General features: G+C 41.1%; 1 protein-coding gene across 2 annotated transcripts; it reads right to left on the bottom strand.

The window, feature by feature from the left end:
• Positions 1-1,188: 1,188 nt before the first annotated feature.
• Positions 1,189-16,245, bottom strand: VCAM1 (vascular cell adhesion molecule 1). Of its 2 annotated transcripts, XM_073571655.1 has the most exons (11): positions 15,976-16,244; positions 14,907-15,188; positions 13,347-13,658; positions 12,957-13,223; positions 11,903-12,163; positions 11,544-11,798; positions 10,428-10,694; positions 9,127-9,393; positions 8,158-8,424; positions 7,740-8,006; positions 1,189-3,848 (listed from the first exon to the last, which is right to left on the bottom strand). In XM_073571655.1, exons 1-11 carry the CDS (start codon positions 16,040-16,042, stop codon positions 3,688-3,690), a joined length of 2,673 nt encoding a protein of 890 aa, XP_073427756.1. In that variant the 5' UTR covers positions 16,043-16,244; the 3' UTR covers positions 1,189-3,687. The 2 variants fall into 2 exon arrangements, with proteins under 2 accessions (XP_073427756.1, XP_073427757.1); XM_073571656.1 differs by lacking the exon at positions 7,740-8,006 and having other exon boundaries at positions 15,976-16,245.
• Between the last annotated feature and the right edge of the window lie 815 nt (positions 16,246-17,060).

Genomic DNA, 17,060 nt, shown 5'->3' with positions numbered 1-17,060 from the left:
TACCCTGCCGGATGTCAGAGAGGATAAGTGACACTTTGTAACTAAGGACCCGTCGTTGGCCATAACTAAGGACCTGTAGTCGGCCATACCGCGGCCCTATAGTGACCGGCCTTTGCCTGGTTGGTCATGTTCGCATTATCCGTGTATTCTTGTGTTTATCCCTGCGTGGGCAATTATTGTTACCTTGTTTGGTTGCTCAGGATAGCCCTAAAGGCATCCTTATATATAAAAGTTACACTTTAAAGTTCATCCTGTCTCCAGCCTCGTCACTGCATCCCTCGTACCTGTGAGCACTACATTTACATGGCTTGCTATCTCATAAAACCTCTTCTATGTACACACCCAGAAATGTGGCCTAGTGTATCACACTCCCTGTGACTGTCTTACCTCCTCTAGCTTTACTACTAAGTGCTGACTCCTCTAAGCAGGAAGTAGCTCTCTAAGCAGGAAGTAGCTCTCTTCTTATTTCCAAAAACTCCTATCTGCAGGACTGCCAATTGAAACTCTTCTGTGCTCTGCACAACACTTATAAGTGCATTAATCACCCACTAAGAAATTGCATCAAAGAGCAACACATGGAAAATGCAGCAATAAAACACTTATAAGGGCTAGAGGAGGGTGTTTTTCTCTTTCCTCACTCTTACACATCTATTTCTGGCTGTTCTGTAGACAATGAATTAAGTGGTGCTGCACTTGCTCTATTATTGCTCCAGTCACATGGCCTCTGCAGATCATTTTCGGGATTTATGGGAGTCCTCAAATAAATTATTTGAAGGGATATCTGGTTCTTAATAATGAGTGGCCTATCAATATTACAGTGGTGGGGGCCCGATTCCATACTTGTTAGGATGGAGCCGAAATACCAGGTATAGCCTCTGCTAAAAGTTGTGCCTGGAAAAGAATAAAGAGGATGCAGAGTTTCAGATGTTCTCTAGTCTTTGTGAACTGTCCAGTAGTGATGATGATGTTGTGTCAACCTTACATATGTGACAAAGGACAGTTCACAAAGCCGGGTCCACAATGGTGGGGGCACTGGTGCAGCTGGGGATTTGGCGTGTATAAGTTGTTTTTTTGACATGGCAATAATGGCCTTATGAGCCCAAACATAACATCAGAAAGCTGATAGTGGTATTATACAGATTTGCATTGCAAATATTTTACAGAAAAGGAAATAATCAAGACAAGACGTTGAAAACACTATAAATCTTTAATTTAAATATATACGCTTAAAAATATAATATTATGCGAATAAAATAATAAAATGAACCTTATAAAAACTTTCTCTCCAAAAACACATTAGTCATTTTAATTCAGTTAGAAACCCGGGGACGTGGCTAATGACCGGCATATTATAGGTTATCTAACATTCCGGCTTAACCATTTACTATAGTGGGGCTACTATTGTGGGTGTTTAGAGGTGGAACAAGAACATGGTCAAAAACAGAAACTGCCATAAGGACTATAGGCATACCACTATCCAAATACTAATATGGAGAGGGACATTGACTTGTGGGCAACTGAATAGTAAAACTCACAAAATAAAGACAACTGTAAAAACTGATAGATGGTACAGTGCATATTCAATTGTACAGGGTGGCGCAAAATATAGGCAACATCAATGGAAGATGTTTCAAGCACTTACAAGATTAAAGAGTGGTAAACAAATTATAAACAATGCAATAAAATGCAAATAAACTTATTTTGTTGTGCGTCAGTTGTGATACATTTCATTGATTCAACTGTATAGCTCCTTTTGGGCCACCCTGCATAACCCCCAGTGATATGAGACTCTTGTCCCGCCACTGCCGTGGGTGACTATTAGTTGCCAGTCCCAGCACATCTTTGAATGCCTGTTATGGCATGCTGAGACTTGTCATTTCACAACAGGTGGAGAGTTGCATGTTGCACACCCCTCATCTACAGTACACTGTCGGCTTATGGATATTCTGTATTTAATCTATGCGCTAAGAATGAATGATATAACTGTACATAAGCATAATAATATTCAGCATTATGTATATTTAATCTTTATGGTACGTTTAGATCTTATTGATCATTTAAACCTATAAAAATGACAATCACAAACAAAATGTACTATAGTATTAGTTACATCATTAATTAAAAATACATGTAAAGAGGAGTGTACAGGATTAATGTTGAAAAACTCATATATCAAGGGAAAAACTGGTGATAAATATCCTGGAGATATTAATATGGTTTAAAGATTCCTCAATGGCACATAAATGAATAAATGATTTACATAAAGTATAGCTGAATAGGTGCAAATTATGAAAAATAATATCATCCACGAGTAAACATACATAGAACTCTAGATGCTAAGTGCTTACATTTATAGAGACTCAAGGCGCACAAGGATACGTATGTCACAACAGTGGTCTACCAGGGAGGACGGTTTAGAGTAGGCTGCACTGCTGGAATAAAATTCTCTTGACATAGGGGATATGCAACCATGCCTGCCTTAATGTATTCAGCTATACTTTATGAACAATAATTATGTATACTCTTCCTTTTGATTTTTGTTAACATGACAATTCTCCGTATTTTTAATTGATTTTACGCATATAAATAATAATACAATAAAGATTGACTATTTGTATTACATTTTACTTGTAGTAGTCATTTTTATTGGTTTATATGTTCATTTTTTTCTGACGTTAACAGTACATAGCTTGTCACATGTACAGTAGGCCATTTTTTGCAGGTACCGTAACTATTTTCTTCTTGATTATTGTATATTCTAGTGCTGTCGATGGATTGGACCTACATAATTAGCTATAACAATGGTGTCTAGTTTTTGGTACCTTTGCTGCTTATTAGTTAAACCCACGATGGAGGGTCATGGGCGGTATCTAAAAAGTAATGCTGGGTTGACTGCAGCTTATGTCTATGGATGAAAAAAGCTGAATTACTGATGATAAATCGGTAATGTAAATGTGATGTAAAATGTATGGTGATGCAGATGGTAAATGGAATTAATGATATGCAGTTTTACTAGCCGGGTTCTCTGATGTTACATGCGTTCTTCACACCAATGAGACCCTCTATTGTTTACTTTGTTTCCATTGTAGCAGAATTCCCACTCTTTTGGTTCTGGGTTTGATCCTCTCAATTATTTAGATTTCATTTCAATGACCAACAAAAGATGACTAGAGCTCAGCTCTGCCTAAGGAGAAAGGCCACATTAAAATTCATCACACGTAGCACATCTCCACCACATATAAAACAGACATATGAGAATGAGGACAGAACGGTCAGAAATAACGTGCCGACATAACACAACATTCAGATCGGAGCAGCTTCTACGCATTAATATCGTCATTATCACTCTGTACAACACACGAAAATCTAAGTGCAAATAGTGATTCTTCACACACAGGGCTCCCGGTATCTGGGTCCGAGAGTTCTTCTTTTAGATAACAGTCTTAGTTTGCTTCAGTCTTTCTCTATTATTGCTGAAGAATTGGGTGTGGATGTTTTTTTTTCTTCCAGACTCTTTGCAAGTACCCTAAAACACAGATTCTGACAGCCCAAGCTTGTCATGGAGTCATCTGAACGTCTCTCAGATGGCGTGTGCTACCACAAGTGCCATTCAATGCCCACAGTAACGTACAAGCTGTGTCCAACAGGAGTACATGGAAATAGTCATCATGTCCAATTTGTGGGAAGTCACACTTTGCTTCTCAAAGCCTCTACCAAACTGTATGATCCTTGTAACTTTGCCTTCTTGAGATGATAAATGATGGATCCAATAACCCCGACTGACACGAAAGCCACAGAGCCAAAAATAATTGTGGACATGGGGTTGAATCTTGGGTCCTGTTGTCGTTCTGTTAGGAAGACAAAGAAAAGGGGGGATGGTTAAAAACATGAACGGGCAGCATGATGGGAGCAACTGACCCCATTGATAAGACACAACAGATGCTGCTTCTATAGACAGAGTGGGGGGTCAGGCTCAGCAGTAATGTATATTAATGGGGATATGAGCAGGTGCCCATGCACAAAGCCAAAATAGACATTGACCTTAACTCTCTGTCAATAGCATACATGTCGAATATCAAACATATAGCAAAAAAGCTAAAACATAAATCTACTTGTTAAATGGCAGGGACAGTTGCTTGTTATATGTGATGCCACCATATAGTACTTTACGGGACTGAAAATCTGAACTGATAATTTACAACTTGCAAAATCACCAGTGTAGCACAAGTTCGTGTCATTTCTTCTCTGCTAAAGCTCATGCAATCTTTAACATAAGCAAAGTATCCACCATTGATTGTCAAAGTGATCAAGCTTAAAACCATCTGCGAATTCTGTGAAAGGCACAAGTTTTCCCAAATCTACTTCCCTCCCCGGAAAAGAACCGAACAAACATCAACATCATGTTAAAACCTAGAGCTCTTCAATGTAGTGGTATTAGGCGATATATAAAAAGGGAAAAAGTATTGAAAAAGTGATATGTGATATCACTAGTGAAGACTTTCAATGATAGGATTTTGAGCTATGTACCAGTTTCCAGTAGTACCAAGACATCTCCAGCGACTCTGGGCCACAGTAAAATCTATGCTCAATGGATCTGCCAAAACTAATTGTGGAACATTGTTCATCGCAACAGTATTTTACTAAATGATTCCTAAGGGTATGTGCCCACGATCCGGAGATGCTGTGGGTTTGATGCTGCGTATTTATGCAGCGTCCAACCCGCACCATCAAGATGTTACAGCATTGTGGATGGGATTTCAAGAAATCCCATGTCTACTATGTGTCCACAGACACACGTGGATTATCTGCGGAGACTGACATGGAGCGCGTCTTTCCAGACCGCAGCATGTCAATTTCTCTTGCAGAGATTAGCGTGTATTGGACATGGAGAATCCACACGGTTCAGTGATTACATGCGGATTCACCTGCGTTCAATTGACGGCAGTGCTTTGGACGCAGCGAACATGCGCTGCTTACAAAGCGCTGCTACTTCCAGATCGGGGCACCCGGCCTAAAATATCAGTCCACAGTAGAAGTGGCTACTTTATATTGTAATCTTTTGTTTTCTGATGTAAACCTCCGTGTGCACAATTTTGGGCACCATTTTCACATTTCTCTTTATTGTCCATTCGATTCAGACTGTTACGTGGTGAATGCGTCACAAACGCAGATTGGGTTAATAGAAGCGCTGCACCTGTATTACACTTACTAAAACGTCAGCTCAGCAGCAGTGTACCTGAATATGTCAGTAATATGTAAATGTACCCAATGCTTCTGTACTTTACACCAGATGCACGTCTGATGTCAACCGATAAGACGTTACACAGATGTACTAGAAACATTTCTCACTTTCAGTTCCTAGAGGGTAATGTATAGTTTCCTGTGTGTGGGTTTTCACGCTAGGGCTGCATTCACACAACCGTGTGACATGTCCTAGTGCAGTTCAATTGGTCCACGTGAATTGGTCTTAATGAATTACTTTGGTCAGTGTGTAGTCTGATTCTTACATGGAGAGTACACGTCCATGTAATATTCTCGTCCCTCAAAGTGATACATTGTTAAAGGGAACCTGTTTCCCCCATATATAGTAGGGCCAGCACCTTTAAATCCTGTGTTACAGCACGCTAGAATTTTGGGGAATACTGCATGGTTGAGGTAGGACATGTCATCTACGCAAAGCAGGGAAATAGGACGGATGGCAAGAAGAGAGGAGGCGACAGACCAAGACCAGCGATGCCCATCAGACCGGACCGCCTTGTAGGTGAGTATAATAAAATCTATTTTTTATGTTATGCAGAGCAGTTTGGGGACATATACAGTGGGGAAAAAAAGTATTTAGTCAGTCAGCAATAGTGCAAGTTCCACCACTTAAAAAGATGAGAGGCGTCTGTAATTTACATCATAGGTAGACCTCAACTATGGGAGACAAACTGAGAAAAAAAAATCCAGAAAATCACATTGTCTGTTTTTTTTTTCATTTTATTTGCATATTATGGTGGAAAATAAGTATTTGGTCAGAAACAAGCAATCAAGATTTCTGGCTCTCACAGACCTGTAACTTCTTCTTTAAGAGTCTCCTCTTTCCTCCACTCATTACCTGTAGTAATGGCACCTGTTTAAACTTGTTATCAGTATAAAAAGACACCTGTGCACACCCTCAAACAGTCTGACTCCAAACTCCACTATGGTGAAGACCAAAGAGCTGTCAAAGGACACCAGAAACAAAATTGTAGCCCTGCACCAGGCTGGGAAGACTGAATCTGCAATAGCCAACCAGCTTGGAGTGAAGAAATCAACTGTGGGTGCAATAATTAGAAAATGGAAGACATACAAGACCACTGATAATCTCCCTCGATCTGGTGCTCCACGCAAAATCCCACCCCGTGGGGTCAGAATGATCACAAGAACGGTGAGCAAAAATCCCAGAACCACGCGGGGGGACCTAGTGAATGAACTGCAGAGAGCTGGGACCAATGTAACAAGGCCTACCATAAGTAACACACTACGCCACCATGGACTCAGATCCTGCAGTGCCAGACGTGTCCCACTGCTTAAGCCTGTACATGTCCGGGCCCGTCTGAAGTTTGCTAGAGAGCATTTGGATGATCCAGAGGAGTTTTGGGAGAATGTCCTATGGTCTGATGAAACCAAACTGGAACTGTTTGGTAGAAACACAACTTGTCGTGTTTGGAGGAAAAAGAATACTGAGTTGCATCCATCAAACACCATACCTACTGTAAAGCATGGTGGTGGAAACATCATGCTTTGGGGCTGTTTCTCTGCAAAGGGGCCAGGACGACTGATCCGGGTACATGAAAGAATGAATGGGGCCATGTATCGTGAGATTTTGAGTGCAAACCTCCTTCCATCAGCAAGGGCATTGAAGATGAAACGTGGCTGGGTCTTTCAACATGACAATGCTCCAAAGCACACCGCCAGGGCAACGAAGGAGTGGCTTCGTAAGAAGCATTTCAAGGTCCTGGAGTGGCCTAGCCAGTCTCCAGATCTCAACCCTATAGAAAACCTTTGGAGGGAGTTGAAAGTCCGTGTTGCCAAGCGAAAAGCCAAAAACATCACTACTCTAGAGGAGATCTGCATGGAGGAATGGGCCAACATACCAACAACAGTGTGTGGCAACCTTGTGAAGACTTACAGAAAACGTTTGACCTCCGTCATTGCCAACAAAGGATATATCACAAAGTATTGAGATGAAATTTTGTTTCTGACCAAATACTTATTTTCCACCATAATATGCAAATAAAATGAAAAAAAAAACAGACAATGTGATTTTCTGGATTTTTTTTTCTCAGTTTGTCTCCCATAGTTGAGGTCTACCTATGATGTAAATTACAGACGCCTCTCATCTTTTTAAGTGGTGGAACTTGCACTATTGCTGACTGACTAAATACTTTTTTTCCCCACTGTATACAGCATTCTATAATGCTGTATGTGAGGGCTTACAGGTTTTGGCCCTACTTTATATGGGAAAATAGTGGGGACGGATTTTTAAGAGTCAATGGATAAAAAAGTTTAGACAGTCTACCTGCTTCCTTGAAAAAAAACAAAACAGAAACAACTAGGATGACACCAGAGAAAAAAAAAGATTCAGTTTCTCTCAGATGGTAACACTTATATAGATGTGTAAAAGTAGCCTTACCCAAATGAACATAAAAAAAAAGTCAGTCTGCCCAAATTCTCTAACGGAAGCTTACAGATAGCCTAAGATAAATGCTGCTCACCTGCCACAACGATATTGATGACCTCTGTTTCATTCCCAGCACTATTAAAGATTTTGATTTTGTATGTTCCAGTGTCATTGCGGGTGACATTGTGCAGTGTAAAGGTGCCATTTTGGGTCTGTAGCACTGTGTTACTCTGGTCACACACTTTCTGAAGAATGATGGTTGGAGATGGGATGCTGTGGGTCTCACAAGTGATAGTGACTGTATCACCTTCTGTGATGATCTGTGATGGAGTCACAACCACTGTGGTGTTTCGTGGTGGAACTGGAAGAAAATGTATGAGGTTATTGGTATGGAAGATGGTATAAATCAGATATCTTGTCTGCCTTATGAAATTACAATTAGGTTCTGCATAGAATACATTGTTGTCTTCCATAATGGAAATCTGTTAATGACTGATAATTTGTATACTCACTTTGTACAATCAGTGTGTTCAGAGCTACTTCCAGTCCCAGCACGTTGGTGGACTCACAGATGTACGTTCCTGCGTTCACGATTTCTGCATGACTTATATTGTAAAATCCATCACTTGATTCCAGGCTAAGTAATTCATCTTCTGTTTTCATTTTCAGGACAAGTTTAGGGTCTGGAGAGCCTTCTGAAGAACACCAAATCTGTACTATGTCACCCTCTCTCACGACTTCAGATGGAGATATGGTAATATAGGTGTTTTTGGGTGGAACTGTGAAAGAAACATAAAAACTGAGCTTTGCAGGATCAAACAGACATATATTATAAGGCACCTGACCCTCAATACAGTATCTGTAATAGGGCCCCTAACTATCCTGCATTATCTACATGATGGACCTCCTGATAAAAGACAGAAGGTCCTTTAAAGCCCCTAGTGCAACTATCATCTCTGCACTCCTTATAGATACATCTCGGATATGATGCAGAAGTAGAAACTTTCTAAAATATGTTAAAGGTTTTCTTTTTCTTCAAAAAGACAAATTATCCCTTATCCATAGAACAGGGGATAGCCTTCTGCTCACTATAGGTCCTACTGCTGGAGCTTCCAGCAATCCTGAGACCGGGGATCGGGAGCTCTGGGAGCAGGGCTTTGCAGTATCATGTTGAATGCAGTATAAGTGCACACGGTCAACCTCTGTTCCATTCATTGTCTATGGGACTGCCAGAGAAAGCTGTATTCCAATTAACAATGATCGGAGTGGAGGTTAAGCACTTTTTTCCCTTCCTGATGGGGCTGCAAAGCCTTGTTTTGTGGTTCCACAACCCCCATCTCAAGATCATTGGGGGCCAAGTGATCAACAAGTTACCCCCCTGTCCAATGTATACAGGATAGCTTGAATTTTGGGGAATAACTATTTAAGCATGTACAGCATCTAACATTTACTCTGGGTATAGTATTATAAACTGGTCTCACCTTGTACATTAAGCACGGCCTCTACAATCTCACTCCCAATCACGTTGGTGGATTCACAGATATATATTCCTATATGTCTCTCTTCAGCACTTGAAATGATGTATTCTCCATCTTCAGTCACCAGATCAACCACATCATGTTCCATCTTCATCTTCAGGGCCAATCTAGGAGCGGGAGATGCTTCGGAAGTGCATCGTATATGTACGTTATCTCCTTCTCTTACTACAGAGGATGGAGTTATAGAGATTTGCGTATTCTGGGGTGCAACTGTTGGGAAAAATAAGAAATGTAATTTTGAATAGAAAAGAATAATCTGACAATGTCAGACTAAACTTGGGTGGTAGCTTGATTTAAATAAATTAAATAAATACATTTAAATCACCACATTCAGTTATTTTAGTTTTATTGTTTTGATTTAGCCATGTTAAAAGGGTTGTCCGGCCTCAGGCTACAAGTCTGCAGTCACTCTATGTTACTGCAGACTTGTGAATCCTCACATCATGTATACTGCTCACTGTGAGGATTCTCAGGTCCCAATGCCGGGAGCAGTAGGTCATGTGACCGCAAGTATTTGATTTGCATACTTCTGGCCACATACCGACTAGACACTTGCATTGAGAGAGGCTGTGCACATCTAGTCGGCAAGTGACTGTATGCATGCAAATTGCATACTATCGGTCACGCACCTGCCGCTCCCATTGCCGGCATCAGAGAATCCTTACAGTGTGTAGTGTGCGCAATGTAAGGATTCACAAGTCTGCAGTCACATAAAGTGACTGCAGACTTGTAGTCTAAGGCCAGACAACCTCTATAAATTATGAGCTAGTCATGTTGAATCCTTGTGGCACAGAGATTTCTTACAGTCATGAGATTGGGCTTCCACGCTGATGCATCATGTTGAGGCCAATGTCTACTTAATTTTGCAGGTAATAATTCCATTTCACCCATATGGTTGTGAGGCCTTCGGCTGCTACATGTGTGCATTATTTTGACTGCATGGGGCTATAGCATTGTGAGCATTTTCTTTAATGGCGACTATTTTGCAGCTCTGATTTCATTTAAAAAAAAACCCACAGGCAGACAAGTCGCATGATGAGTGTGAGTTGCATTGAAGTCTATAGCAAATGAATTGTGTGACTTGCAACTAATGACAGAAAGTCAAACACATCTAGAAACATACGACACTATTGCAGTTGAAGGTCGTAATGTGACATGAAAGAAAATAATTCCATCCGATGTTACAATGAGTTGCTGCGATTTCAGTGTGAGCCTTCCTGAAAGCCTTTGTACCCGGGTCTCACCTTGTACAGTCAGCGCGGCCTCTGCTGTCTGCTCTCCAATGATATTTGATGCCTCACAGAGGAAGGTCCCGGTGTGCTCCCCTGCAGCGTGTGGTATCCTGTACAGTCCATGCTCCGATGTCAGCTCCCTCATGCCCTGCTCTGTTTTCATCTTCAACACCAATTTAGGGGCAGGGGAAGCTTCGGATACGCACCGGATATGTACACTGTCGCCATTTCTCACCGTATGTGATGGCGTGATAGTCAGAAATGTATTTTTGGGGGGAACTGTCAAAACAGAAGAAGAATGTCAAAACTAAACTAATTAAGATGTTAATGTTGATTTTAATGAATAAAGATTTGCTGTGACGTGAGCAGATGGGTTGGACCTTTCACTTACCATAGATATGTCATTACTAGCTTTCTTGAATCTGGATTTTTGTTTTTTCTTTTTCCTGTGACTCTCCATTCCTGAAATATTCCCTCCTTTTCCTTCTACGTAAATGTAGTCTTGTCAGCCAAGATGATGTGGTCCTCAACTCTTCTTTCTGGGCATCTTGTTGAGGGTCTCGCCCCCTTGGCTAGCAAGACCAAATCTACATACTAGGAATAGTGACTACACCAGATTCAGATGAATGGTGGCAAGTAGACCAGGTAATGACAATATTATGGCAAGTGACAGGTCTTCTTTAACAATAGGGGTGCAGACGTTCTAATTGCACACAGGACCTGAGCTACCACCCCGTTTTCCAGATGAGACAAGACACGTGATCTTTAGGCCACGTTCACACGTTCAGTATTCGGTCAGTATTTTACATCAGAATGCGTAAGCCAAAACCAGGAGTGGGTGATAAATTCAGAAGTGGTGACGTGTTTCTATTACTCATTTCCAGCGATTTTAGCTTACAAGTAACTGATATAAAATACTGACCAAATACTGAATGTGTGAACATTGCCTTAGTATACTCTGTTACAGATTTTGCATTGGGGATTAAAAGCTTCAAATCCCATTATATTGCCTGAGATTGCTGCCATCGAAGCTTATATGTCATCAGCTCGTAGGTAGCCATCCAGAAGTTATGGCCACATTCTGCAATAACTGATCATGGATGCCACCAGTTGATGTTGACCACTCACCTCGCACATTAAGTTCCAGCTTGTGTTTCTCACTTCCTAGTCGGTTAGTCGCCTGGCACTGGTAAATCCCACCGGTCACTTTAGCTAAAGCAATCACTGAGTCTTCAGAAAGCAGAACACTCTCCCCCGTTGGTAAAAGTTTTGAGATGGAGATATTCGGCGTAGGGACTCCTTGAGAAATACAAGTGAGGACTACCATATCTCCTTCCTTCACATCAATGGGTGAAGATGAAAGAATTGTTTCCCTGGGTGGATCTTAAAAAAAAATAAATAAACTGAATCACGTTACAAAAGTTTTCAGAATTTTTTTACAGTATGCAAATAAATAAATAATTGGATATTGCAAACTAGACGCTTACATTCCACTGTGAGGGACTCTGAAGCTTCGCTTACACCATACTGATTCTCAGCAGTGCATTTGTAGACAGCGGCGTCTATAGGATCGGCTTCATCTATCACGACTTTCCCTGCTGAGTCTAAGAAAAACATTTCTCCGTCTTCCGAGATCTTCCACAATGTTACATTGGCGTCGCTGCGTGCAATGCATTCTATCGTAACGGCTTCTCCCGCTGACACTGTTGTCCTAGGCATCAATGACAGCATGGGATCTTCTGGCGGACCTGAAAAGACCAACACAATTTACTGCAGGCTATAATTTTTTTTTACTTCTCATATCTTAGTACAGATAATTCTCACGTCTTATTCTTGCCTGATAAAATCTGTTAACATATCTACAAAAGAAACCAAAAATCTGACTCCTATAAAGAGCTGAATGCTGGCTCAGAATGCAAAGATTGCCAATGAAAATGATCTTAAACATGAATTAGAAGATCCTGATCGACAATAACTCAGCTATAGATACTTATAAGGAACTATTAAATGGAGATAAGAGGTAAAATTACAACTTTGATTGGGACAATATCTGAAGTAGTGAGAAAATTAAAGAGAGATTTTCACAAAAAAAAAATGACTGTTCAAACCAAGCACGTCTGTCAGTGGTCCTTGCTACCTACTTGTTTCCATCCAGCTCGTCCTTCATTGAAAGCTCTGTCATTACAGGAATCGGAGGAGGGTGAAGAAAGATGGAAACAGGTAGGAGGGAAGGTGCACAGAATGGCTCGGCCATGCCTAGAGTGCACCGAGCAGTGGCGCTTGGTTAGGACAGTCATTCTGTGAAAACAGTCTTCCTTTATGGTAGTTGCTACATGATTCTTGCTGCCCAAACTGCGGGCAGCATGAATTTGAGCCTTGCCCGATGATAACAACCAAGTATTTTTACTTTTAAGATCTGGGGATCACAGTCGGAGATGAGACTAGCGCAGTGCCACTCCTTGCCGGCTCTGCTCAGCGCTGCTTTAGGTGATTGATAGGTATTTCCCTATGTACACACAATGGAGAGAAGGAATATCTTACCTCGTACATTGATCTCCACCTGTGAGGATGTCTTCCCAACGCTGTTTTGGGCGTAACAGATGTACACCCCACTATTTTCGCGTTCTGCATTTGAAAGTATTAACGACCCCTGGTCATCTGCTGACATTTCATACTCCACATCCCCTATCTGCTTCACCCATTGGATAACGTGGGATTTACTGTCAGATAAACATAACAGACGTATTTCTTCACCAGCTTTTACCATTGTGGACGGTTGGACAATGATTTGGGGTTTTACTGGTGGATCTGAAAACAGAAGAAAAGTCATAGTCAGCCCATTAAGTAATAAAATAGTCAGTTCAAGCAATGGGATAGGCGCTAAGATTAGGTTTACGAGGAGAAAAAACATGTCATGCTTCCATTACTCACTCATTAGATGGAGCTTCTGGGTTGTGTGCCTCTGTAAAGGCTCAGCATCAGAATCGGGAAACTCCAGTCTAGCCGAACATAGAATCGTAGACTCGTCCATTTCCTCTGCCAGGAGGACATCATGGGTCAGGCTGATGTTCTGAATCTCATTTTCGTTCTCTTCAGGCTCATACGTAGCCACAGGAATATCATTCATCAGGATTTGAGCAGTCAGCCATTCTGCAGGATAGACGCTGGGGAAGACGCAGGTGATACGTGATGGCTGCCCAACCACAAGAGAGGAGACATGTAGAACGGGATCACTGGGGAACGCTGCAAGATAAAATCACTTTACTAATCTCATCATGGACAGTAGACCTAAAAGACATGCAATTACCTCCGGACCAGAGCTGCTCCTCTGATCCTGCTGCTGCATCTCCCACCGGTTACGTGACATAACAATGTCATGTGACCACTGCAGCCAATCAGCAACTGCTGATCGACTGTTGCCTTCAATGTTCAATCACAGCAGTTTTCGGGTCCAGGAGGTAAGTATATGGTTCTTTAATTTTGTGCTACAGAGTGGAACTATTAAGAAGAGGTTATCCAGTTAAGAACCCCTTTAAAACGTAATATTCTGCTAATCTCTAGTTGCCACTCGCAGGAGTATAGGACCAATGTAGTAATTTGCCATATCAAAGGTGATATCGTAGAATGTTAGAGTTGGAAGGGACCTCTAGGGTCATCATGTCCAACCCCCTGCTCAATGCAGGATTCACTAAACCATCCTATGACAATGCGACACATAGTCACTAAGCGCTTCCCTATATCAATTCCACTGTCACACTGTCTATGGAAACTGTATAGCCAAATCACATCTTCATTTTGCTTTTTTCTGGACATAATCAAATGTGTTGGGCCAACTACTGCTCATGATGAGGGTAAGTGGCTTTCTCCTGCACAGGGACCCACCGGTGTTTTCACCTTCTCTCCCGTGGTCCAGTCTGAGCCTGCATGCAGCAATGCATGCCATATTACAGTCTTACAGATTTTACTAGAAGCATTTATTATATCTAGGAGAGTACATAGATGCAACACACTGAGCCACGTAGACCACAGTGTTGGGTTCTGGACCACCACACCAGTCTGTGTTTAAAAAAAAAAAGGAACTTTGTTTTATACTACGGTAGATCTGGCATTATGTGGTGACTGTTAGTGAAGTCATTCATCAGGGGAAATTTCACAATGAGCAGGTTGTAATATCGCCGCCCTTTGTCGTTACTGGCGGTTTATTTGAAATATATTAGTAACGTCTGCAATAAAGCCGACAATGTGGGGGATGAGCCCTGATCATTCATCTGATTCAGATCTGTCATAAATAGTTTGCATTGAAATACACTGTTCGGACCAGTACGGTATTTGTCTTTGTTCTCCCAGCACTGCGCCTCGCTCTTGTTCTCCTCCATAAACCTGAGAACAGTATGCACCATGCCTTCATTCAGCTTTCTGTACCGGCTGCCACATACCTAACAATATAATGTCTTGATCATGTGAACAGCGGCGATCATATCAGGCACTTACAGTAGACCATGATGGTGAAGCTCTTCTCTGCTGGCGCGTTGTCACATGACACAGTACACCGGTACGTGCCATCTGTCTCAGCTCGGACCTCCATGGATAGGGTTGACTTTTGGTCCACGGTAACTACATTACCACCCAAATAATTATCTGTGACGGGAGACCAGGTGAAGCCGGGATCCTTATTGCTACATTTCGATGCTAAACAAGTAATATGAAGTTCTTCCCCAATCGCAGCTTTGATTGAAGTTTTCGGTGAAAAAAGAGTGATATCCAAGGCAGAAGCTGCAGAAAGAACAGCATATAAGCTACAAGCTGAAACCTCCATTCATTGTATAACCGAATATGGAAAGAACAAATGACAGATACTGATTTCAATACACAATTCCTATTGAATTATAACATGGCTGTTTTTTTCAAAGATGGATGGATAGATAGATAGATAGATAGATAGATAGATAATGGATAGAGAGATGGATAGAGAGATAGATAAAAGATAGATAGATAATGGATAGATAGTTGGATAGATAGAAAGACAGATAGATAGATAAAAGATAGATAGATAATGGATAGATAGATAGATAGATAGATAGATAGATAGATAGATAGATAGATAGATAGATACAATGAAGAATGGCAAACAAAAGTGGAAAATTGTATTTATTCCAAGCTCATTTATACGCTTTGTCTCTGACAATATGCCTTTTCAAAGTTTTATTGTCACAGCCGAAACGTTGTACACACGAGCTTGTAATAAATACAGTTTTTTTCAAATGGGAGTGCTGCTATTCTTCAATGAGTGTATTTTATAGTCCAGTGGTCTGAACTCTGTGGTTTGCATCCACACTTAATGGTTAGTGCTAATTTATCCCCTTTTTTAATTTTAGATAGATAGATAGATAGATAGATGGATAGATAGATAGATAGATAGATAGATACATAGATGAGATAGATAGATAATAGATAAATAGATAGATAAATAGATAGATGATAGCTAGATAATCGATAGATATGGGATAGCTAGATAATAGATAGATAGATAGATAATAAAACCAAGTAGAAACAATCTTACTGTGCATAAAGATGATTTGATAGCAGAGCATCAGTGATGTTAAGGTGACAGGTCTGATCTTGGCCATGTTGGAGGTCCCCTTGTATGTGATGTTTCAGCAGAAAAGTAGGGTTCTATAAAAGCTTCTAATGTACAGCTAAATCCAGTAGGGATGTCAGTGAATTCCAGGTCTTCGGCAGCTAGTAAATTCCAATGCTGCTATACTTATCACACCCTGGCTCTTGTGTGCTGCTCTCTTTGTGCCAGCCTTGTAGGAGCTCAGTAACATCCCTGACAACCTTTTATAAGGTGATGGGAGGAGGGGGATTCCTGTGGGGAAACCACAAGGCTGTATTTGAAACCTTATTAAAAAAAGAGAAAGTCAAATCATTGCCCCCTAGTGGAATATAAGACTATTACAACGTAAAATGCTTAGGATGACCTACTCCTCTGAACGAGTATGGAAATTCCTGACTTTAGTCATTGTGTTATTCTCAGAAGTCAGAATGTTTCAATAATAAAAGAGGGGCATTGAAAACTGAAACTGTACATCATAGTGAACATTGTGAATAAAATAACATGCAAAACTGCTAATGACTAATGGGATAAGGCTAAAATGACATTAAATCAGCCCTACATTCAATATCTCAGGAGACTCTCAGACATTTGACAAAAGCTCATTGTGATGCATGCTTTCTTTTTATTATTATTATTATTATTATTTGCACAATGGGAGCAACACATGGGCAATATAATTGGTAGCACTTTTCACGTTTTCTCTCCAAATGTATTGCCTTAATACGGTGTATCCCTAGCTGGATCTGTATTTCAGCTAATGACCACCATGATGCCGGGTCACCAGTCGTCCTTCCTTGGCTTCATGAGATATTAACCTCTGCATACTGGGAGCCTGCCATGGATGCTCTGCGCCATTTATGTTGCTGTAACGTAGTGCAGAGCAGTAGCCGTGGGTGATGTACTCGTCTTCCACATCCAGGCACACTACATGAAAATGGGGTTCCCGGCCGGCATGGTGCCGGTGACTTCGGCTGGCCAGGACCATGTCTTACAAAGTTCAGTGATGGAGACCACCACTTAAAAAGGAA

Source organism: Dendrobates tinctorius, unplaced genomic scaffold, assembly GCF_039654945.1.
Source record: "Dendrobates tinctorius isolate UK_male_01 unplaced genomic scaffold, ASM3965494v1 ptg000029l, whole genome shotgun sequence".
In the NCBI taxonomy this organism is placed as follows: domain Eukaryota; kingdom Metazoa; phylum Chordata; class Amphibia; order Anura; family Dendrobatidae; genus Dendrobates; species Dendrobates tinctorius.
This window is presented reverse-complemented; position numbering and strand designations above follow the sequence as displayed.